This window comes from Ovis canadensis, chromosome 26 (genome assembly GCF_042477335.2).
Source record: "Ovis canadensis isolate MfBH-ARS-UI-01 breed Bighorn chromosome 26, ARS-UI_OviCan_v2, whole genome shotgun sequence".
NCBI lineage: Eukaryota > Metazoa > Chordata > Mammalia > Artiodactyla > Bovidae > Ovis > Ovis canadensis.
The window spans coordinates 39,676,327-39,701,134 of NC_091270.1; the positions used below are offsets into that span (position 1 = coordinate 39,676,327).

Here is a 24,808-nt window from a genome sequence, read left to right on the forward strand (position 1 = left end):
GGTACCTTGGACCACTTAAAGCTAGTTTCCTCAGATGTGTAGCAGAATTTTATTTCAGTTGTTTTACTGACCTAAGTACTGACAATACCACCATGTCGAAGAGAAGAGGGAATGAGGGCAAGGATTGACGAGCCCAAGGGGACAGATTTTAATGAATTTTCCCTGCTTCAGCAGACATTTATCAAAGCAGGAATAGAGGATACAGAGACAGTAAATAATGGAGGGAGCTCAAAACCAGATTTTTTTATAATTAAATATATGTCACGCACATACAGTGATGGAACACAATCGTAATAGCAAACACTTAAGTAGAGCTTATAATGTACCAAGCCCTGTTGTAAGTACGCCCTGTGAGCCCTGTTATTAGCAAAGGTGAACAGCAGGAACTCTGGATCCAGGTGGCTGGAGGGAGCATCTAGAATCCTTCACTTACGAGCTGTTTGGTCTTGGGCAAGATACTTAAACTTTCCGTACTCAGTTTCTTTATAAAAATGTGAACAATGTTAGACCCACATAGGATTGTTCTGAAGGCTGTAGATCATTTAGAACAGTTTGTAGTTTTTGTTGTTACCAAATAACTGTATTAACTGAAAAAAATTATTCTCACATATTTAAAATTCTTACCCTTTGCTCCTTTGTGTATATTTTTGCATTTAAAAAGTCTATTGAAAATTAGTTCAGTTCTTCCCTTGGGGGTAGTTTTTTTTTTTTAACTTTTATTTTATCAGCCATAAAAAGGAACAAATTTGAGTCAGTTGTAGTGAGGTGGATGAACCTAGAGCCTGTTATACAGAGTGAAGTAAGTCAGAAAAACAATACTGTATATTAACACATATACATGGAATCTAGAAAAATGGTACCGATGAACCTGTTTGCGGGGCAGAAATAGAACAGACTTGCAGACACTGGGGGAAGGAGAGGGTGGGACGAATTGAGAGAGTAGCGTTGACAAATGCACATGGCCACATGTAAAAGAGAGAACCGAGCAGGAAGCAGCTGTATAGCCAAGAAGTTCAATTCACATGCCTTGTGATGACCTAGAGGGGTGGGATGGTGGGGGGAGGGAGTATACGCATACCTTTAGCTGATTTACTTCTTTGTACAGCAGAAATCAACACAACATTCTAAAGCAATTATCCTCTGAATAAAAATAAGTTTTTATTTTTATTGGAGTTAGGTTAACAGTGTATTAGTTTCAGGTATATAGCAAAGTGATTCAATTATATATATAGTACATGTATTGTTCTTAAATTCTTTTCCATTTAGTTTATTACAGAATATTGAGCAGAGTTCTCTGTGCTGTACAGTAGGTCCTTATTGGTTATCTGTTTCAAATGTGATGGTGGTGGTGGTTTACTTCTCAGTCGTGTCCAACTGTATGCAACCCCATGGACTGTAGCCCACCAGGCTCCTCTGTCCAGGGGATCTTCCTGACCCAGAAATTGAATTCAAGTCTCCTTCATTGGCAGGCAGATTCTGTGTCTGTTTTGTAATAAGTTCATTTGTATCATTTTTTTTTTTTTAGATGCCACATATAAGCAGTATCATGTGGTATTTTCTTGTCTTTTTCTGGCTTCACTTAGTACGCTAGTCTCTAAGTCCATCCATGCTGCTGCTGCTGGCACTGTATCATTCTTTTTTATAGCCGAATAGTATTCCACTGTGTCTGTGTACCACATCTTCGTCCATCACCTGTAGATGGACATTTAGCTTGCTTTTGTGTCTTGCCTGTTGTAAATAGTGCTGCAGTGAACATTGGGGTACCTGTATCTTTTCGAATTCTGGTTTTCTCTGGATACATGTTGCGGAATGAGATTGCTGAATCGTATGGTAACTCTATTTTTAGTATGGAGGTGTTCTTCATAGTGGCTGTACCAGTGTACATTCCTGCCAACAGTGTAGGAAGTTTCCCTTTTCTCCACACCTTCTCCAGCATTTATTGGTTTTGATGATGGGCATTCTGACTGATGTGAGGTGATATCTCGTTGTTTTGGTCTGCGTTTCCCTAATAATTAGCCATGTTGAGCATCTTTTCATGTGCCTCTTGGCCATCTGTATGTCTTTGTTGGGGAAATGTCTGTTGAGACCTTCTGCCCATTTTTTGATTGTGGTGTTTATTTTGGCATTGAGTTGCATGAGCTGTTTGCAGATTTTGAAGATTAATCCTTTGTCAGTTGTTTCATTTGCAGATATTTTCTCCCATTCTGTGCACGCGTGTGCGCTCAGTCATGTCCAGCTCTTAGAGACCTCATGGATTGTAGTCCGCAAGACTCCTCTGTTCATGGGATTTTCCAGGCAAGAATACTGGAGTGGGTTGCCATTTCCTCCTCCAGGGGATCTTTCCAACCCAGGGATTGACCCTGAGTCTTCTGCATTGGCAGGTGGATTCTTTACCACTGAACCACCAGGGAAGCCCCATTTGGTGGGTTGTCTTTTTGTTTTATGGTTTCCTTTACTGTGAAGAAGTTTTTGATTTGATTAGGTCCCATTTATTTTTGGCTTTATTTCCATTACTCTGGGAAGCAGATCTAAAAAGATATTGCTGAGATTTATGTCAGAGTATTTTCTCCCCATGTTTTCTTGAGAGAATTTTCTAATACCAGGCCTTACATTTAGGTCTTTTCTTCTTAAATTGGATTATAATTCCTTTACAGTGTTATAGTAGTTTCTGCTGTGCAATAAAGTGAATCTCCCAACTCATCTCTCCCTCTCCTTTCTACTCTATGTCCACGTGTCCGTGATCTATGACTCCCTCTCTATTCCTGCCCTGGATTTAGGTTCATCTGTACCATTTTTCTAGATTCCACATATATGCGTTAATACATGATACTTGTTTTTCTCTTTCTGACTTCACTCTGTATGACAGACTCTAGGTCCATCAACACCTCTACAGGTGACCCAGTTCCATTCCTTTTCATAGCTGATTAATATTCCATTGTATACATGTACCATATCTTCTTTATCAATTCATCTGTCTTTGGGCATTTGGTTTGCTTCCATATCCTGACTATTGTAAGTACTGTTGCATTGAACGTTGGGTCATCTGTCTTTGGCCATTTGCTTTGCTTCCATGTCCTGGCTATTGTGAGTACTGTTGCATTGAATGTTGGGGTACACGTGTCCTTTTGACTTACAGTTTTCCCAGGGTGTATGCCCAGAAGTGGGATTGCTGGGTCATATGGTAATTCTAGTTTTAGTTTTTTAAAGAACCTCCATACAATTCTCTACCATGGCTATATCAGTTTACATTCTCACCAACAGAGCAAGAAGGTTCCTTATTCTCCACACCCTCTCTAGCATTTATTGTTTGTAGATTTTTTTTTTTTACTTTACAATATTGTAGTGGTTTTCCCATACATTGACATGAATCTGCCACGGGTCTACATGTGCTCCCCATCCTGAACCCCCCTCCCTCCCTCCTCCCCATCCCATCCCTCCTGTATCATGCATTGAACCTGGACTGGCGATTCGTTTCACGTATGATAATTTACATGTTTCAATGCCATTCTCCCATATCATCCCACCCTCGCCCTCTCCCACAGAGTCCAAAGACTGTTCTATACATCTGTGTCTCTTTTGCTGTCTCACATACAGGGTTATCGTTACCATCTTTCTAAATTCCATATATATGTGTTAGTATACTGTATTGGTGTTTTTCTTTCTGGCTTACTTCACTCTGTATAATCGGCTCTAGTTTCATCCACCTCATTAGAACTGATTCAAATGTATTCTTTTTAATGGCTCAGTAATATTTGATTGTGTATATGTACCACAGCTTTCTTATCCATTCATCTGCTGATAGACATCTAGATTGTTTCCATGTCCTGGCTATTATAAACAGTGCTGTGATGAACATTGGGGTACACGTGTCTCTTTCAATTCTGGTTTCCTCGGTGTGTATGCTCAGCAATGGGATTGCTGGGTCGTATGGCAGTTCTGCTTTCAGTTTTTCAAGGAATCGCCACACTGTTCTCCATAGTGGCTGTACTAGTTTGCATTCCCATCAACAGTGTAAGAGGGTTCCCTTTTCTCCACACCCTCTCCAGCATTTATTGCTTGTAGACTTTTGGATTGCAGCCATTCTGACTGGCGTGAAATGGTACCTCATTGTGGTTTTGATTTGCATTTCTCTGGTAATGAGTGATGTTGAGCATCTTTTCATGTGTTTGTTAGCCATCTGTATGTCTTCTTTGGAGAAATGTCTGTTTGGTCTTTTGGTCTACTCTTTGATTGGGTTGTTTATTTTCCTGGAATTGAGCTGCAGGAGTTGCTTGTATATTTTTAAGATTAATTCTTTGTCTGTTGCTTTGTTTGCTGTTATTTTCTCCCATTCTGAAGGCTGTCTTTTCACGTTGCTTATAGTTTCTTTTGTTGTGCAGAAGCTTTTAATTAGGTCCCATTTATTTATTTTTGCGTTTATTTCCAATATTCTGGGAGGTGGGTCATAGAGGATCCTGCTGTGGTTTATGTTGGAGAGTGTTTTGCCTGTGTTTTCTTCTAGTTTTATAGTTTCTCATCTTACGTTTAAATCTTTAATCCATTTTGAGTTTATTTTTGTGTGGGGTGTTAGAAAGTGTTCTAGTTTCATTCTTTTACAAGTGGTTGACCAGTTTTCCCAGCACCACTTGTTAAAGAAATTGTCTTTTCTCCATTGTATATTCTTGCCTCCTTTATCAAAGATAAGGTGTCCATAGGTGCGTGGATTTATCTCTGGGCTTTCTATTTTGTTCCATTGATCTATATTTCTGTCTTTGTGCCTGTACCATACTGTCTTGATGACTGTGGCTTTGTAGTAGAGCCTGAAGTCAGGCAGGTTGATTCCTCCAGTTTCATTCTTCTTTCTCAAGATTGCTTTGGCTATTCGAGGTTTTTTGTATTTCCATACAAATCTTGAAATTATTTGTTCTAGTTCTGTGAAAAATGTGCCTGGTAGCTTGATAGGGATTGCATTGAATCTATAGATTGCTTTGGGTAGTATACTCATTTTCACTATATTGATTCTTCTAACCCATGAACACGGTATATTTCTCCATCTATTTGTGTCTTCTTTGATTTCTTTCACCAGTGTTTTATAGATATAGGTCTTTAGTTTCTTTAGGTAGATATATTCCTAAGTATTTTATTTTATTTTATTTTTTGTTTTAATGGTGAATGGAATTACTAGAGCTAATCAATGTTTGTAGATTTTTTGATGATGGCCATTCTGACTGGTATGAACTAATACTTTGTTGTAGTTTTGATTTTCATTTCTCTAATAATTGGTGATGTTGAGTGTCTTTTCATGTGCCTTTTGCCCATCTGTATGTCTTTTTGGAAAGATGTCTGTTTAAGTCTTCCAGCCACTTTTGATTGGGCTGATGTTTTTGATATTGAGCTGCATGTTGTTGTTCTTGTTTTTTAGTCACTCAGTCAGCTTTTTGTGACCCCATGGACTGTAGCACACCAGGCTTCCCTGTGCTTCACTACCTCCCAGTGTTTGCTCAAACTCATGTACATTGAGTCAGTGAGGCAATCCAACCATCTCATCCTCTGTCACCCCCTTCTCCTCCTACCTTCAATCTTTCCCAGCATTAGGGTCTTTTCCAGTGAGTTGGCTCTTTGCATCAGATGGCCAAAGTATTGGAGCTTCAGCATCAGTCCTTCCAATGAATATTGAGAGTTGGTTTTTCCTTTAGGATTGACTGATTTGATCTTACAGTACAAGGGACTCTCAAGAGTCTTCTCCAACACCACAGTCTGAAAGCATCAATTCTTTGGCACTCAGACTTTTTTTTATGGTCCAGCTCTTGTATTGGTACACAACTACTGGAAAAACCATAGCTTTGACTCTGCAGCAAAATGATGTCTCTGCTTTTGATGTCTCTCCATTTTCCTTTCTCAGGATTTCTTTGGCTATTTGGAGTCTTTTGTGTTTTCATACAAATTGTAAATTTTTTTGTTCTAAAGCTGTAAAGAATTCCATTGGGAATTTGTTAGGGATTGCATTGAATCTGTAGATTGCTTTGGGTGGTATAATCATTTTCACAGAATTGATTCTTCGAGTCCAGGAACATGGTATATTTCTCCATCTGTTTGTGTCATCTTTGATTTCTTTTGTAATCAGTGTTTTATAGTTTTAAACCAGGATTCAGGCTTACCTTCTTACCTGGTAAGTAGACCACAATTTCACTTTGGGGTTCTTCTGCATCAAAAAGTAAACTGTAGTTAGAATGTCCTCAAAGTCTGGGAAGAAAAGACTTCTTAATAGACTTAATTTCATTGTGTCTGTGGTTAAATTGACTTGAGAAGAAAAAAAGATTTACCTTCTGGTTCAAAGAATACATCAGATGCAAGAATAATGTCTTGTGGTGGTGGAGCCAGAAGATCCCGAGATACATGACCCCAGGTGAGTCCTACAACATGGACTTGAGGCAGATTATTCATTTGGCAGCTTTGCCGACAGATTTCTAGGCAGTGAGGCAACTCCGAACTGTCTGACAGTGTAACTTCAGCACCACATTTTGTCTCTATAGATAGGTTTATTTCTGAGTATTTTATTCTTTCTCTTTCATTGGTAAATGGGATTGTTTCCTTTAATTACTCTTTCAGATCTTTTGTTATTAGTGTATAGGAATGCAGGAGATTTCTGTGCATTAATGTTGTATCCTGCAGCTTTACCAAATTCATTGATTAGCTCTAGTATTTTTTTAGTGGCATCTGTCAGGTTTTCTATGTGTAGTGTGATGGAATTTGCAGATGGTGACAGTTTTACTTCTTCTTTTCCAGTTTTTACTCCCTTTATTTCTTTTTCTCTGATTGCCATGGCTAGGACTTCTAAAACTATGTTGAATAAAAATGGTGAAAGCAGACATTCTTGTCTTGTTCCTCTAGAGGAAATGCTTTTAGTTTTCACCGTTGAGAATGATGTTTGCTGTGGTTTGTCGTACATGGCCTTCATTCTGTTGATGTCTGTTCCCTCTTTGCCCACTTTCTGGAAAGTTTTTATCTAAATGGATGTTGAATTTTGTCAGAAGGTTTTCCTGCATCTATTGAGATGATCATATGTTTTTTCTATTCTTTAATTTGTTAATATGAAGTATCATATTGATGTGTATATTTTGAAGAATCTTTGCATTCATGGGATCAATCCCACTTGATCATGGTGTTTGATTAATGTGTTGTTGGACTCTCTTTGCTAGTATTTTGTTGAGGATTTTTGCATTTATGTTCATCAGTGATACTGGTCTGTAATTTTCTTTTTTTGTGATATCGTTGTCTGGTTTTGCTATCAGGGTGATTGTGGGCTCATGGAATGAATTCCCTCTGCAGTTTTTTGGAAGAGTTTGAGCAGGATGGGTGTTAATTTCCTAAATAAATGATAGAATTGGTCTGTGAAACCATCTGGTCCTGGACTTTGTTTGTTGGAAGATTTTTAATTACAGTTTCAATTTCATTACCTGTGATTGGTCTGTTTATAGTTTAAAATTCTTCTTCATTCAGTTTTGGAAAGTTGTATCATTTTAAGAATTTGTCCATTTCTTCCAGGTTGTCCCATTTTATTGGCATATAGATGCTTGTAGTAGTTAGTCGGTTATGATCATTGTATTTCTGTGGTGTCAGATGTTATTTCTCATTTTTCATTTAATTTTAGTATTTGAGTCCTCTCCCTTTTTTTCTTTGAATCTGGCTAAAGCCAAAGGTTTATCAATTTTATCTTCTCAAATAACCAGCATTTAGTTTTATTGATTGCTATTATTTTCATCTTTTCTATTTATTTCTGCTCTGATCTTTATGATTTCTTTCCTACTGACTTTGTGTTTTCTTTGTCCTTCCTTCTCTGGTTGCATTAGATGTCAGGTTAGACTGAGATTTTTCTTGTTTCTTGATTGTTAGAACTGTTTGAATTGTTTTTGCTGCCTCCCGTAAGTTGTGGATCATTGTGGGTTTTGTTTTTGGTTGTGCTGGGACTTCATTGCTGTGCAGGCTTTTTCTCTAGTTGCAGTGAGTGGGGCCTGCTCTCTAGTGCAGTGCACAGGCTTCTGATTGTGGCTGCTTCTCTTGGTGTGGAGCACAGGCTCTAGATGCACGGGCTTCAGTAGTTGTGGCTACCGGCCTCAAGAGCACAGGCTCAAGAGTTGTGGTGCACTGGCTTAGTTGCTGCGGGGCATGTGGGATCCCAGACCGGGAATCAAACTCATGTCTCCTGCATTGGCAGGTGCATTCTTTACCACTGAGCCACCAGAAAAACCATTGGTTTCTGTGTATTTTTTTTTCTTCGATTTCTTTAGTGATCTCTCGGTTATTGGCAGCACACTATTTAGCCTCTGTGTGTGTGTGTGTGTGTGTGGTTTTTTTTTTCAGTTCTTTTGCAGTGTCAGATATAATTTCTCATTTTTCTCCCTGTAATTGATTTCTAATCTCATAACATTGTGGTTGGAAAAGATGCTTGAGACTATTTCAGTTTTCTTAAATTTTCTTTGTCCTGATCTGTGACCCAAGATGTGATCTATCCTGGAGAATGTTCTGTGTGCACTTGGGAAGAATGTGTATTCTGCTGCTTTCGGGTGGAATGTCTTGTGCTGTGCTTAATCGCACAGTTGTAGTCTGACTCTTTGCGACCCCATGGACTTTAGCCCACCAGGCTTCTCTGTCCATGTGGATTCTCCAGGCAAGAATACTGGAGTGGGTTGCCATGCCCTCCTTCAGGGCATCTTTCCAACCCAGGGATCGAACCCAGGTCTCCCACACTGCAGGCGGATTCTTTACTGTCTGAGCCACCAGGGAAGCCCCAGAATGTCCTGTAAATAGCAATTAAATCTATCTGGTCTGTTGTGTCATTTAAAGTTTGTGTTTCTATATTTATTTTCTGTCTGGATGATCTGTCCATTGGTGTAAGTGGGGTGTTAAAGTCCCACATTATTGTGTTACTCTCGATTACCCCTTTTATGGCTGTTAACACTTATCTTATATATTGAGGTGCTCCTATGTTGGATGCATAAGTATTTATAATTGTTGTATATTCTTCTTGAATTGATCCCTTGATCATTCTGTAGTGTCCTTTCTTATCTCTTGTAATAGTCTTTATTTTAAAGTCTGTTTTATCTGATATGAGTATTGCTTTTGATTCCTATTTGCATGGAATATCTTTTTCCATCCCCTCACTTTCAGTCTGTATGTGTCCCTAGGTCTAAAGTGGGTCTCTTGTATACAGCATGTATATGGATCTTGTGTTTATATCTGTTCAGCTAGCCCTTGTCTTTTGGTTGGAGCATTTAATCCATTTACATTCAAAGTAATTATCAATATGTATGTTCATGGGTTTTTTCCTTCTCTGTGTTTCCCGCCTAGAGAAATTCCTTTAACATTTGTTGTACAGTTGGTTTGGTGGGACTGAATTCTCTTAGCTTTTGCTTGTCTATGAATCTTTACATTTAGGTCTTTAAACCATTTTGAGCTTATTTTTATGTGTGGTGTTCTAATTTCATTTTTAACCTGCAGCTGTCCAGTTTTCCCAGCACTGTTTATTAGAGACTGTCTTTTCTCCACTGTATAGTCTTGCGTCCTTTGTTGACCATAGGTGGAAAAAAAACTCAGATTTTATAGCTGAGGAAACTGAGGTACAGAGGTAATTTGCCCCAGTTCACAGTGAGTGAGTGGAGGAGCAGAAGTTGCAGCCAGGCTGTCTGGCTTCCAGGCTCTGAATCCTTCTGGAATGCCAAGTGGCAGTAGATGCAAACGAAAGCGTCTTGGAGAAGAGGTTGGTGAGCTGAGTCTTACTGGATCAGAGAAAGTTGTCCAGACAGAGGGGAGTTGCGTAGGGGGAGTCTCACAAGGAGGAAGCTCTGTGAAAAGGAAGGAGGCATGAGGTAGAAAAAGGCGTGCATGGGGCTGAGTAGCTAGGTCCTCTTGGGACTCACCGGGAGGCTCATATTGATGGGAAATAAGGCTGGAGAGATGGGCAGGACCCAGGCACGCAGGAACTTGGATGTTGTGCTAAATAACTATATCTGTGGATGGTGAGGTACGTATAGATAAAACTGGAGGCAGGGTGTGCAGTTAGCAAGCTGTTACAATAGTCTTAGCTTAATTTTGGCTTTCAAAACGTTGTTATTAGCAATTGGATTGGAAACGACCTGGGATGGATTGGGGAAATACTAGAGGAGGTAAAACTGACTGTGGTAAAGGTTAGATTTGGACAGTCAGTGTTACTAACAGTGCAGCACACATATCCTTTTGGGGGTGCTGAGGTGTGGGAAGTGTACTGAGCCTGAGGAAAAGCACAGCTGGCTGTTGGAAATCTGATGCAGCTGGAGGTAGGGTGAAAAAAAAGAAGAGGTAGGAATTAAATCCTGCCCAGTACACTCGGCCCTGACACATCCTTATATTTCCGAGTCTGTGATGCGCCAGGCACTGCATACCTGCAGCCGTAGACTGAGGGGCAGGCCCTCCTCGGTGGCTCGTGCAGAGGGGTGATCAGTTCATCCCAGGGTCCGCGGGACCTCGCCCGGAGCAGATCATAAATATCTGTTGCCTGTTAAACACTTGAGTTAATGACACAGCCTGGCTGATGGCATTTTTTTTGCAGTTGCCTTTCCCACAAATGGACACAGAGGGCAGATGTTCTGTATCCATATACTATTCAGAGGGCTTCAATCATGCATTGGTGGTTGTTTTTTTTTTTTAATTAGGAAGGGCTTGAAGGAAACAAGTGGGGTGGCCCTAATCTCTTTAATAATGTTCTGGGAGTTTGAACTCAACTGATGAGGCTCCCCCCTCCCCAACAGTCAGTCAAAATCACTGTTCCATTGGTATGTGAAATGCTCAGTAAGAACAGAACCTACAAGGATTTGGGGAACAAGAGTTTTAAGATTTGACCCTCCTGTCATCTCCATTGCGGGTCTACCACGCTTCTCATCCCAGTAGACACCAGCTTTCCAGGGAGCCTGGGTAGCTTGAGCTCCTTGTTTGCATCCTCGGAGGGGAGGAGCATGGTGGACTGACCTGGCGCTGTAAAGATGGAGGTCTCCCCAGCCCCTTCCTGCTGCACTGCCCTGGGGAAGCTTGGCGCTTTAGCGCCAAGCGGTAAAGACCTTGATCAGAGCGTAGGGTACTCACGAGGTCCCCGTGGGCACTACCTCCAGGGTCGTGTCGGGGGACCTGCTGTAAAAGGAAACACGTGAGAAGAAAAGCAATCCAGTAACGGATCCGAGTGTGGAGGGGGCTGCTGGTTGTGACTGAAGCCCCTCTCTCTGGAGGTGCCGGAGCACAGGCGGGTCCTAGGGGTGCTCTTGGCAGGACCCTAGCTGTGCCCGACGTGGTCCCCATCCTCTCCAGCTCAGGGAGCTGGACGCTGCTGTGGTGACCACTCCTTGGACCGGTTGGGCACCTGCTGCTCCCTGTTTCCCGGACTCCAGTTGTGCTTGTCTGGTCAGGACCACGTGATGCCATTTCACAAGAAAATGGGATTTCCTAATGTGACTGTAAGCTCCTCAGAGAAAAGGAGAAAGTAACATCTTTGAAACCCCTCCAGCATCTATCTATCTTGGTGCTGAGACTCCTCATTCTTGATTGATTAATCACATGGAGCTTTCAGTTTCTATGAGTTTTTGTTCAGATAATGATTTACAATTATATTGCTTTAAGAAACGAAAGATGAAATGTTCCAGACGTGTCTTTTTCTGCTTAGGAAGTAAGAACTATTTTCATGAAATACTAATTTTATTCTTAAAATTTTTTCATTGGTATAAATTTGAGGTAACAGTTTGAGTTCTTAAGTACCAGCAACTGGAAAAGGCTTGTCTGATTAATTGTTAAATCAAGAGTTATCTGTAAAAAAGCAATCATTTAAAAACTAGAGTAAAGGAAGCTATTAAGGAGTTTTATTATAGTTTTTGTTTTGTTTGCCCAGGACGGTGGGTGGTAAGGTCTTTATGCCCTTCCCACAACGAATGCTGTATTTTATAAGCATACATTTTGGAAGCCTTTAAAGATGAATAATAGCTTTAAAAAGAAGAGTCAAGTTAATGTCATCTGTAGATAATTGAAAATTGATTTCTGGCTTACACTTCAGTTTCAGAATCCATGTACCTGTAGTAATTTTTTTTTTACCTTTTTTTATTGGAATATAATTGCTTTACAGTGTTGTGTTTCTGCTATACACTGAAGTGAAGCAGCTGTAAGTATACAAAATCCTTTCCTTCTTGGGTCTGCCTCCAGCCCTCAGGTCATTAAAGGGCACTGAGCTGAGTTCCCTGCGCCGCTCCGCAGGTTCCCACACGCAGTTTCACGCATGGCAGTGTATCTATGTCCATCCTGACCTCTCAGTTTGTCCCACCCTCCCTTTCCTCTGGCGCCCATGTGTCCATCCTCTGCATCTGAGTCTGTAGGAAATAGGCTCATCTGTAGCATCTTCCTAGATCCCACGTGACCTGTAGGAATTGATTGTAGTACCATCAGTGAACCAGCTAAGTGTCTGAAGTTTTAGTGCCTTTGGATACGAGTTCGGTTTCTCAAGTAGAGACAGAGAGCATAGTGAAATTATCACCTAAAGCTTTTTACCCTCAAATATTTGAAAGTAAGTCATTCTGGGGCCATCCAATCCTGTTCTTACTAATGGCAGGAATTTAAAAAATTTTCCCTCTTAAGAAACCTGACTCGTGTCAACCCATTTCCTCCAGAAACAGGACCACCGTGTCCTCTCATAAGATCGTGCCTCGGTCAGTCTTTGTAACTATGGGAATTCTGTGTGCAGTAGTTAACACATGTAGTCATTTATAAAGATTTCAAAATCAGATATAAAAAAAGGTTTACCACAAAAAGACAAATCTTCTAAACATCTGAGATACATCTTCTAAATCTTTGCCTATGTTAGGAAAACATTCAGTTTCTTAGGGGTGATCATATTATCAAAATATTTTCAGTTTTTTAAAAAAAAATCAGTTTCCTCCACTAAAATAATCTAACCATAAGGATTTGCTGTAAGTTAGAGAAATGTCAGTATGCCAGTGGGTTGCACCTGTACTGTGCTTGGCTCACTGCCTTTGCGTCAGTGGTTATTGACTAGAATCGCTGAGTCAGTTCTTACTTTAGTATGATGTTTCTGTGGATTATACAGTAATCTTTTAAAAATAATCAAGCCTTCATAACATTGATTTCAGAGCCCAGCGACTTGACTCTGAAAATCTACAGAGCTGAATCGTATGCTGGCCTCCAGGAGTTTAAAGCAGCCATAGAAGATTTAAATGCAGTTCTCTTTCAGCTGCCAAATTGGCCTGAGGTAAAATTACTGTTTTACATTTGCATGCATTTAAGAAGTTCAACTGTAGGGAATATGCATTTCAATTATGATTGTAAGTCACAACGAAATGGATTGGGCGATTTCTTTTAAATATATGGAATAGTTCTAGAAGTCTGAGGTCAATATTTTGAGTGGATGAATATCATCTGACAGTTTTTTAGACTATAAGAAACATTTGTTTCTTAACTAGAGAACAACTTGACTTCGTGGCACAGGACAAAAAAAAAAAAAGAATTTAATATACAGCATTTCCTCAAAGATGTACTATTGTGGAGATGGACCCAAAGAAGTTATCAGTGGAGGAGGTTTATTAAAGGAGAGAGAAGAGCTTCTGTGGCTGAACAGCTGACTGAGGCATTGTGACGGGAACTGGGTGATGAGGCAGTCGTTCAATACGGTAGATGGGGGCCTTGCCCATGGTCTTTTGAAAAAAGATTTGCAGCATGTATGTATTATATAATCGGTTTACGAATTCTCCATTTTACCAATACTGTCAAGGCAAATCAATCCATCTCCCATGTATGTTATTTAAGTTAAAAATCATCTTTTAATGTGGCTTTTTTTTCTGCATTCAAAGCTATGCCTTTGAGGACTGTATAGTAAGGATGCTCTAAAATTTATAAATTAATAAAGAAAATGATTCAGAATCTCATGATGACATGACCAGTTGGTACAAGTCAAATCAGTGTTAAGAATACGAGGGAAAATGATTTGTACAGACAGCTTTGGTGGTGGCAGTGGTTTAGTCGCTAAGTCATGTCTGACTCTTGCGAGACCCCATGGGCTGTAGCCCACCAGGCTCCTCTGTCCGTGCGATTCTCCAGGCAAGAATACTGGAGTGGGTTGCCATGCACTTCTACAGGGGATCTTCCCAACCCGAGGATCGAACCCAGGTCTCCTGCGTTGCAGAACTCTTTTGCCAACTGAGCCACCAGGGAAGCTCTTAAAACCATTAAACAGGAAAGAATCCTCTGGACTTACCATTGGTGGGATATAATTAGAAATGTGGCTTTGGAGTCATTTTCTGGACCTCATAATCATAGGTGCCTATCCCGGGTAGGGTGTAAATGTGCCTGTAAAATGCTTTGGGCTCCTGAGAGTCATTCAGAGTTTCAAAATGAACATTTCCAAGCAGAACTTTTATTTTTAACCTTACGTGATATTGATGTTTCAAAAAACAATTCCATCCATAAAAGTTGGGTATGTGTGCTTTTATTGAAGGTGTACTTCAGGAAAGGAAAAGTCCTCCACGATGCTGGTTTTTTAGGTGATGCCTTACAACTGTTTCTTCAGTGCTTAGCGCTCGATGAAGATTTCGCACCTGCAAAGCTAGAAGTAGAAAAGGTAATCCGTTTAACAACTCTTAACACTTCCAGCCAGTTTCCCGACAACACAGGTCTTTTTGCAAACGCCCGCTAGACTTTTGGGGTAAGGACATAAGGGGTGTCCATAAGTCAGATTTAGTAGCAGTTTGATGAGGGGTTTTCAGGTTCAGTATGCTTATTAGCATATTGAGTTCTTACCCAAATCAGAACATTTCAGAGAGAGTTAAATGCATTACTTTCGCCTAGTTAAATTTAGATGTTCTCTAATAGTCTGTTCCATGGGAGCCAGACCAGTCATTCCTAATTAAACATTGTTGTCATGATGTTCCTGCTCAGGAATTTTTATTGGCTTCCTTTGCCTTTCATTTCAGGTCTCAACTTTGCTTGCTTTCCGTGGTTGCCAATAGTACTGCCCCACTCAATTTATTTTGCCTTAATTTTCTCAGTACTCCATACATCACTTTCCAGAGTTTGTTCAGTGGTAGGTGTTAATTAAAAGGAAAAGGGGTTCTCTGATCAAATGACTCTGGGAAACACTGGGTTAAACCAATCAAACAGATTTCTTCAGCCCCTCTCAAGAGTTTTTGCTTTGCTAGCATGACAACAGCGTTCAGCTTTTGCCAGATTTACTCACAGAACATCTGGGAAGACTAGAGTCTCTGAAAAATGTTCTGGGAAAATCTATCCTAATAAAATTTCAGTGCCCAGTCATGTTGTTTCCTTCAGTGTCCCCCAAAGAGGCCACAGCGTTAATTGCGTTTTTAGTGTTGCTCAGAACATGGCTTTTTGTCAGAGTCATCTCGGGTGCATGGTAAACACAAAGATTTCCTGGGTCCCACCACAGACCTTTGGAATTAGAATCTCTGGAATTAGAGTATAATTTAACAAGCACCTCAGGAGATTCTTATGTACCTTAAAGTAAGAGAACTTTGGGATTTTTCTTGCATTCCAAATGCTTTATGAATAAGCCAACATCCTCCATGAAGTTTGTTTGCATACATGTTCCAGCCACTGATTTAACAAAAGATGGTTTACTGTTGTGTGTATTCTTAACTGTGCTCTCTTTGCTAAAGTGATCTCCCTGGTGAGACTGCAGACTTTATAAGGGCTTATAGTTTTGCATTTTCCATGCTGCTGGGTATCCTTACTTTCCTGTAATTATTTGTTGGTTAATAAGGTCAAGTGAATGCAAAATACCCACAGCCTTGAAATATTATTTCTTTTTGGGGGGTAAATGGTGGTATAATTTACATATAATAAAAGGCATTTTATAGTTCAGTGAGTTTTGAGAAATTGTACACGTGGAACAACACCCCAGTCAAGATACAGACTCTTTCAGATCACCCTGGAAAGCTCCCTCGTCTCCTCTGCAGCAGATCTCCTCTTTCTGTGCTTCCAGAGGGAGCTACTGCTCAGACCTCTAGTGCCACAGACTAGTTCTGCCTGTTCTGGACCTTCACATACACTGTATATACTCTTTTTTCGCTCAACGTGTTTTTGAGACACATCTAGCAACTTTTTTTCTTTTTTATTGTTCACCAAGTATCCTGTGGTATGAACATATCACAGTTTGTGATAAATACAGTTAGTGGTGATTTTCATTTGGATTGTTTCTAATTGTTGCCACGAACAATCTTTTACAAGTCATTTTGTGGACATACGTTTTTATCTCTCTTCAGTAAATACCTAGGAGTCAAGTAACTGTCTTCTAGGGTGAGGGTATGTTTAATACCTTTTTTTTTTTAATCGGGGAAATATAAAAACATATCCAAATTCTTTAGTGATTATTCATTAAATGGTTTATTGCTTGAGCACCTACAGGGACACACACTTCCATTAATACCATGTATATTTCCTTTTTATTTACATTATAAAGATTTGTGGAAAATTCTGACTTTTGTGCCTTGACAGATAGAACAGCTGAAAAACCAAACTTCCAAATTGAGACTTTAAGAAATGTGTATATGCTGTACATATACACACAGCTTATTTGACAAGCAAACAAATTTGAATCCCTCTCATTTCCTTGTAGCCAGTCTGTTCCTCTGTTGTCATCCCCTTGTTGGAGAGTTTGAGGTATTTCTGAGAGAAGCACCCAGAGTTTAGATACTGTAGCTGCCTCCGTTTGGGCCGGCTGCCATGGGGTGCCCTCGATAATGCCGGGGGTGGTGACTGACCACACAGGTCACTGGTTCAGGGAGAAGCTAGATTCACTGTAAACACATGGAATTTTAGTTCTGTGGTTAAAGGTCCAAGTTCACATAAACAGTCTAAGTTCAGCCTTAGAATATACATTGGGATGAACCATTAACTATATTGACAGGATGGGACTTGCTGATGGTCAGAGGTAAATATTTCCCACTTCTCTTTAAGATCTCTTCTTTCTACAAACCTTATATATACATGTCAGCCTTTACCTGGGCACCTTCTCACACCACTAGTCTAATCACCCCTGAGCCCTCCTTTTGAACCATTTCTTTGATGTGGTTTGACCCCCTTGGAGGCACACCTTGGTTTTGGCAGGACCTTTAAAATCAACATGGAAGTCCTTGTTTTTTTTTTGCTTAACCTGTTCCCTCCCTGCCCGTTAAAAATAATATTAGCTGTAAGTTTTCTTTTTGTAGTCGATGTATAGCTGACTTACAATATTATTTTAAGTGTACAACAGTGATTGGATATTTTTATAGTTTATACTCCATATGAAATTTTCCAGAAATTCTTAAATATTGAATGAGTGAGGTGAGTGAGAGTCGCTTAGTCTTGTCCGACTCTTGCAACCCCATGGACTATACAGTCCATGGAATTCTCTAGGCCAGAGTATTGGGTTGGGTAGCCTTTCCCTCCTCCAGGGGATCTTCCCAACCCAGGGATTCCCACATTGCAGACAGATTCTTTACCAGCTGAGCCACAAGAGAAGCCCTCTTAAATATTAAGTAACTAAATTATCCTTAATAAAATATTTTATATTTTTCATTATTCTTTATGATACCTTCCTTACAGATTTTATGTGATTTATTGTCACCTGAAAACTTAAAAGAAGGCCTGAAGGACTCTTCCTGGAATTCATTACCATGTATTAAAAACAAACCTTTCAGTTTTCCTTCAGTGATGGAAGAGTCTCACTCTGCCAGTGAGCTGAGCCCAGAGCAGGTAAGGGGTGAGAAGAGACGGTCATAGGCTTAGTGTATCCATTTTCTTGACAAGATCTTCGCTTTCCTAGTTTCAAATATTAATACTAAAATCTGTGTAGGTACTAACTTAGTAAGGCTTATCTTAATAGGATTCCATCTGTGACCTTTTATTTTACACTAAAAACTTTCATGTGACATACCTACTCATTAGTCACAATGTTACATCTCCTGAATGTCAGAAACGTTTGTCTCTTGGAAAAAAACAGAACATTGTATTTATCTTAATTTCCTTGTAGTAGAAACAACTATATTAGCATGACTACTTAAACCTCATTATGATAGAAGTCAGCTTGATGTCCAGGTCTCTCTAAGTACTGACAAAAATCCTTTACTTGCCAGGGTTTTAGCATTAAAAGTTGGTTTTGTTTTAAATGGACAATAAAATAAACCTTTCAAGACATCACAGTTTCATTTCAGTTTGGTTCTTGGCGAGAGCAATAAGGGCAGTAAAAACATACAGTCAGTTACCCTTATTTGTTGCATTTTTTTGTAGAATGAAGAAATAGCAGAGGTCACCTCAGAGCCTGTCAAAGGAAGCCTAAACCGTGCTCGGTCAGCACAGGCTATAAATTCAACAGACATGCCTGCCAGAGAGGACTGTTTAAAAAGAGTGTCCTCGGAACCCTCACTTTGCATTCAAGAGAAAGGTGTTCTGCTGAAAAGAAAGTTGTCTCTTTTAGACCAGGATGTGATTGTAAATGAAGATGGAAGAAATAAGCTGAAAAGACAGGGAGGTAAAAATTTCACTACACTCACAGAAAACACATTGATTTATTCAGAATGGCTTCCAAATTTTTTCCTAAAAAATATAACCCCATCTCTTTGTTTTAATAGAAATTCCCACTGAAGTCTGTACGTTTTCATTAACTTATGGTGATGTCCCAGAAGAATTAATAGATGTCTCAGATTTTGAGTGTTCTCTCTGCATGAGGTAAGTTTGTCAAATTTTATGAGATGAATATTTTATATTAATGTAAATAAATAAGTACAGAGTAGATAAAGGTAATCTACTCTGTAAAAACTGGACTTTCTTGGACTGCAAGGAGATCAAACCAGTCTAACCTAAAGGAAATCAGTCCTGAATATTCACTGGAAGGACTGATGCGGAAGCTGAAACTCCAATACTTTGGCCACCTGACACGAAGAACTGACTGCTTGGAAAAGACTCTGATGCTGGGAGGGATTGGGGGCAGGAGGAGAAGGGGACGACTGAGGATGAGATGGCTGGATGGCATCACCGACTCGATGGACATGAGTTTGAGTGAACTCTGGGAGTTGGTGATGGACAGGGAAGCCTGGTGTGCTGCAGTCCACGGGGTTGCAAAGAGTCGGACACGACTGAGTGACTGAACTGAACTCTAAGAATAAGCAATGTGAAGTAACAGAGTAGTGAATTAAAAACCAAAAGATAAGAATTTTAGTCCTTGGTTTTCCTTTCACATCATGGGCAAATAATATAATCTCTGAACCTTATTTAGCTTTTCCTTACTTAGAAGGGGCTTCCCTGGTGGGCCCATTCCCTTTCTTTACCATGACTGAGCAGCTAACTTTGACTTTTCACTTGGAAGGTGGTGTCAGGATTTGTGTGTGTGTGCGCGTGCACAAGTGCTCAGCCTCTCCGTCGTGTCTGACTCTGCGACCCTGTGGGCTGTAGCCCACCAGGTTCCTCTGGCCATGGAGTTCTCCAGGCGAGAATACTGCAGGGGGATTCCATTTCCTTCTACAGGGCATCTTCCCAACCCAGGGATTGAACCCGCATCTCTCACGTCTCCTGCACTGGCAGGCAGATTCTTTACCACCATGCTATATTTAAGTCTTAAAAGAATCAAATGACTAAAATATAGAAAGTATCTGAGGAATTGTACTGTAAAAGCTATACATGTTATTACTGAGACTCCATGGTTTTAGATTTGGGAAAGAATACAGTGATGCATTGTGTGTATGTGATTCTGTCTTGTTTATGTATCTTAACTCCAAAATCCTTTTTAAGTGACACTGGATAAGGATTTCCATTATGTGAATGCTTGTAATTCTAAGACTGATAATTTGGAAAGAACATTTTCCATTTATAAAAATTGTGATGGAGGCAAGGGAACAGTGTGTCAAGCACCTGGAACTGGCCACACCAGGTATTTCTGAGCCACGTCCCTTGATCCTGACGCTTGGCTGCTTCATCTTAAGGTGAGGGGATCAGACCCCGATGATTTCTGAAGTACCTATACATCTAACAATACTTCTGGGAACTCCCAAAAAGTATTGTGTTTCAGGAAATAACTAAAATGTAAGGAAAATTAAGTTTTTCCATATTGTTTGAGTACCACATCTGGTTTTGAGCATCAGTTTTCTTTAGGATTCAATGGTCATATTTAGTGGATTATTTTGAATGAATTTCATATAGTAAGGCTTTTATAAGCTTTATAAGAAAACTAGTTTTAAAGTGATGAGTATATACAAAAACAAATGAATAGGTAATGATACAGTTTACAGTGTTAATCTTGCACTAATCTGGTGTGTATTTTAGAAGTACTGCCCATCTCAGTTTGGACCAGCCCCGTTGCAAGGCTGCAGTAGCCCCTGTGAGTGGTGGTGATATTAGTCCGTACAGCTCCAAGCAGGGTACCCCTGATGATGGTAAACTTTTAAACAGTTCAGGAGGCTGTACCTGGCATTTACCACTGGTCCTTCCCTCCTCTCGTGCCTGTCAAGCCCTCCTTCCTCTTCTAAACAGAAGCTGGTGTTACGGTTCCATTATTTGTTCAGTTTTTCCAGTGGACGGCTTATGGTGAAAACTAACATGTATTCTGGTTGATTTCAGGTTGTTTTTTGAGCCAGTGACAACCCCTTGTGGACATTCATTCTGTAAGAACTGTCTTGAGCGTTGTTTAGATCACACACCATATTGTCCTCTTTGCAAAGAAAGCTTAAAAGAGGTAAACATTTGTGTATTTGTTTATTGCTCTTATGTGTAGCAACATGGTTTGATTTCTACTTAGCCACAGAAATAATGATTATTAGGTTCAGAATATATTACATTATACATATTGATTGACCAAAAGGGATCATGCATGTCTCATTACCCATCTGCTAGTATTGGAGGAAAGTGAGTTTGGAGAGGGTGGGAGAAAGCAGTCTGAAGACCGAATCCCCATACTTAATTTTTTAAATAGCTGAGGTGTGATCAAGTACCTGGTCAGGAATATGTTGATTTTAATGACAGTATTGGGGAATCTCAACTGCCCTGCCGCCCACCCCCATTTTTAGGTTGGATTTCAGGCCTCAGTCAGTCCCCTTAACACCTGGACCAACTGTCCAGTAGGACTTGCTACATTGATGGAAATGCCCTGTATCTATGCTGGCCAACATGGCAGCTATTGGCCACATGTGTGGGAGGGACTGTACTTTTAATTAATTTACATTTAAGTAGGCACGTGTGAGTAGTGGCTCCCACATTGGACAGTGCAGTTCTAGAAAGTGGTAGCCTGGCAAGGAGAGGGAGGCACAGCTTCCCACACCCCTCCTTGTCTGGCAGGTGGTCTGCACCGATCACCTGCATTAGGAAAACAGCTGGATCTCAGGTGGGTCTCTTCTGTAACCAGTGGGAGGGCAGCACCCTCTTCAGTCCTGCTTGATGTCCTCAAAGGTGAGGCCAGAGCCTTAGAATTCTTGTTGCAGTGGTAGCATTGATCCAGGAGGGTGATTCTGTCTCTAGATTTTAAGAAAGTAAGTGTCTTGCAAATACGATGTAGGAATTTGATGAAAACCATTTTGCTATTAAAAATAGTTATTTCCTATGTAGAAAGCATAGCGCTGTACGGATATCATATAGCATATATGTATTGTTACATTTCATACAGCATAGCAACCCTATATGTAGTAGAACACAAAACAGAATGTTTACAGAATCGGGAAACCTAAAATAAATCTTTATTCTTAAAGAGTTTTACATTTCCAACTTTTAGACTCTGTTTTCAGATAAAGTACTCTAAAACATGCTATCTTTCCTGGTTTTTCAGAGTTTTTTGATACGCTTATATATTTACTATGCTTTAAGTTTAGAGTTATCACACCTTAAATGTCTGAAGCTCTAAGGTAAACAAAGTAAGGATGTTATTTAGAAACTTAACATACTGTTTAAAAATAACTTTATCCTTTGTCCTGACTTGAAGACACCATGTATAATTGGTAAAGTCTAAAAATACATTTACACGGATAAAATGGATATGCTCTAGTTTTCTGCTCTTCCTACTTACTTTGCTCATTTTTTCATCTGAATGCATTTCAGAGATGTGATTTTCATAGCAGCGTACTAGTCCAATGATACAACAGTTTTCTGTTTTGGAGCATTTAAGTTTTTTTTTTTTTTTTTTTAAGTATATGATGGTCAGTGTCTTTGACTCTTTCCTTAGGATAAATTCCTGGGAGAAAATTACTGGATCAAAGGTCATATATTTTAAGACTCTTACAACCAATTGCCAACTTGCCTAGGTCTCAAGTAATGTACAAATTTAGATCCTTACCAGTAATGGAAGAGAAGCCATATTTCCCAAATTTAATACATGAGTCTTAAGTTTTAAAACGTCTTTATTACTTTGAAATTGCTTTTATATCTCAAATTTGATTACTTTTATAATAAACTCTTAAGTTATCTATATATATGTGTATATTATCTGCTCAAGAGTACATCTGTCCAGTTGTTCTCAAGGTATGTTCCCCCAACCAGCAGCATCTATATCTCCTGGGAACTTGTTAAAAATACGGATTCGCAGACCCTTCCCCAGAGCCATTAAATCAGAACCTGGTGAGGGCTCAGCAGTCTGCACTTTTAACAAGCCACGGTTCATGCTGAAGTTTAAAAACCACAAGTACAAGCCCTTTGCCCACCATTCATATTTTCTACTCTGTACTTCATTAGATACTGACAAAACCCTTATTTTTGCTGGATCTAGAGGAAAAGCTGGTTTCTCTTTATCTTGTGGTTGTCTCACAAGAGTTTTCCTCATTATTAAGCAAATTGGTATTGGACATACACACACACACACATTTTGTTCAGAATTCTGTGTACACACTCTGAACTGGTCCCTGGCTCTATGCAGTTCTTAGTTTAGTTACACAGATATAATATATCCCTGTCCAGCTAATATAGTGCAGGGTATGGTAGCTGCCTTCTATACATTAAAGGTTATTCCTAGGAGACAGAAAAATAATTAAGGAACACTTTATGCAAAAGGTAAAATTGCAGCCAGACCTTGAAGGATAGTCAGATGGCTTTTGGCAGTTGGAAGAGAGAGTAACACAAAAATGTATCAGAGTTCAGAGTATTATGGGAGTGGCACAACGTACCACCTTACCCAGAGGGTGACTCACATAGGAAAAGCAGCCTCTTGATAAGATAAGGGCATCAATAGTCACAGTGGGATGACAGCAGAAGAAAAATCTGAAAGAAAAGTTATCTGGAACAAAAAAAGGGAGCAACTTTGCTTTTCTTAAATAAGGCAAATTCATTATTTTCTGTATTCCTTATTTTTGCTTCTCGACTAAAATGTTAGTTTCAGATACGCATGCACTGTCAGAAGGAACTTACCTCTGGTGTGGGAGACAGCAGGAGCAGGGCTGACTGCTGTTAATGGTGTGTGATCCTAGCAAGACAAGGGTCGTCTTATCTACAGAATTTGTTTCAGGTGCAGACTTACCTTGAATGCTCTTGACCTAAGCTTCAGGCAGGTTTTCCAGTTTAACAGCATCCATTGCATTGTTCCTTGCTTTTCCTAATGAATTCAGAACTGACTGGGTAAATATGTAATAAAGGCTTTACTATATGAGTTAAACTGTTTTACCTGTTTTGTACTGTAGGGGGAAAAAAGTGCTGGAATGTAAAATAATGTTGTCTTTCAGTATCTAGCCGATAGGAGGTACTGTGTCACACAGCTGTTGGAAGATTTAATAGTGAAGTATCTGCCTGATGAGCTGTCTGAGAGAAAAAAAATATATGATGAAGAAACTGCTGAACTCTCACAGTAAGTTTCTTCTCATACAAATTAACATAATCAAATCAAACTACTACCCTCTGAAATAATGAGGAGAAGCCTCCGCACAGCCAGCTGGGTTCTGTCTGTAGTTCAACCCAGTCTAGTCAAAGGCATATCGTAAACAAATATTGGTTAATTTCCCCTGTCTTCAACATTCAGAAGTTTTCAGGTTTATTTGGTAACTTCCAGATGTTCTGTTGGGAGTGACTTCCTGACAGCTCTCCACACTGAAGCAGTCTTTTAGCTGGGGGGCAGCCGAGGGCGGGGTGTTCCTCCAGGGACGTCAGGCTGGTGGAGGTGGTTGCTGGGAACTGCCGCCCTCAACTGTCAGTCCCCGCCCACAGGAGAAAGTAGAGGGTAAGTGGCCTGGATTGGCAGGGGGAGTAGCCAATCAGAGGTTTGCAAGGGGGTGGGACCTTGAGACCTGAGATTGAAATTGGAAGGGATGACTTTAGGGGCTAAAATCTCAATGAAGATACTGATTGTTCACATAATTGACTTAGTATCAGGAAGGTGGAAAACCTGGTGGTACCTTTGGGATTCAGTGGTGCAGGGTGCTACTGAGAGCACATAGAAAGCTAATCAGGGCTGGGTAATTTGGAGCTGGTTTTGTTGCTCTGTGTGTTGGTTTCTCACACTTTTCTTCTTTTCTCTTCCCTCCATGACTTGACCTCTTTCAACATTTTCTGCAGTCTCCAAGTTTCTTCACTGGGTTTCTAATTTCTTAACTCTTCTTTGTTCCCACTTTAACTGGACACTGAAGACCAAAATTGTAATTTTTACATGCTATTTCTAGTTTTTTTTTTTTAATATAAATTTAGAACATTTTCTGTTTCTAAGAAAAAAATAACTGTGCTTTACAGACCTTTTGTTTTTAGTATGTGTCCACCAAATGTTGTCATTGGGTCAGTGGCCTTCAGTAGAAGAAAGAGTTGACAGTGGTTTGTCTTCTGATGGAACTGATATTTTATTGTGACTTTGTGATAGAAA

At 39.9% G+C, this 24,808-nt stretch overlaps 1 protein-coding gene across 2 annotated transcripts in view; it reads left to right on the plus strand.

Moving 5' to 3' along the window:
• LONRF1 (LON peptidase N-terminal domain and ring finger 1) overlaps positions 1-24,808 on the plus strand; it is a 48,018-nt gene that overhangs the window by 12,323 nt on the left and 10,887 nt on the right. Inside the window, exons 2-8 of one of the 2 annotated variants that reach the window (XM_069573148.1) lie at positions 13,137-13,255; positions 14,498-14,620; positions 17,602-17,751; positions 18,286-18,526; positions 18,627-18,723; positions 20,608-20,722; positions 23,685-23,806. In XM_069573148.1, the coding sequence (XP_069429249.1) occupies positions 13,137-13,255; positions 14,498-14,620; positions 17,602-17,751; positions 18,286-18,526; positions 18,627-18,723; positions 20,608-20,722; positions 23,685-23,806 (967 nt within the window). The remainder of the gene's footprint in view (positions 1-13,136; positions 13,256-14,497; positions 14,621-17,601; positions 17,752-18,285; positions 18,527-18,626; positions 18,724-20,607; positions 20,723-23,684; positions 23,807-24,808) is intronic. The other variant, XM_069573149.1, reaches the window with a different exon arrangement.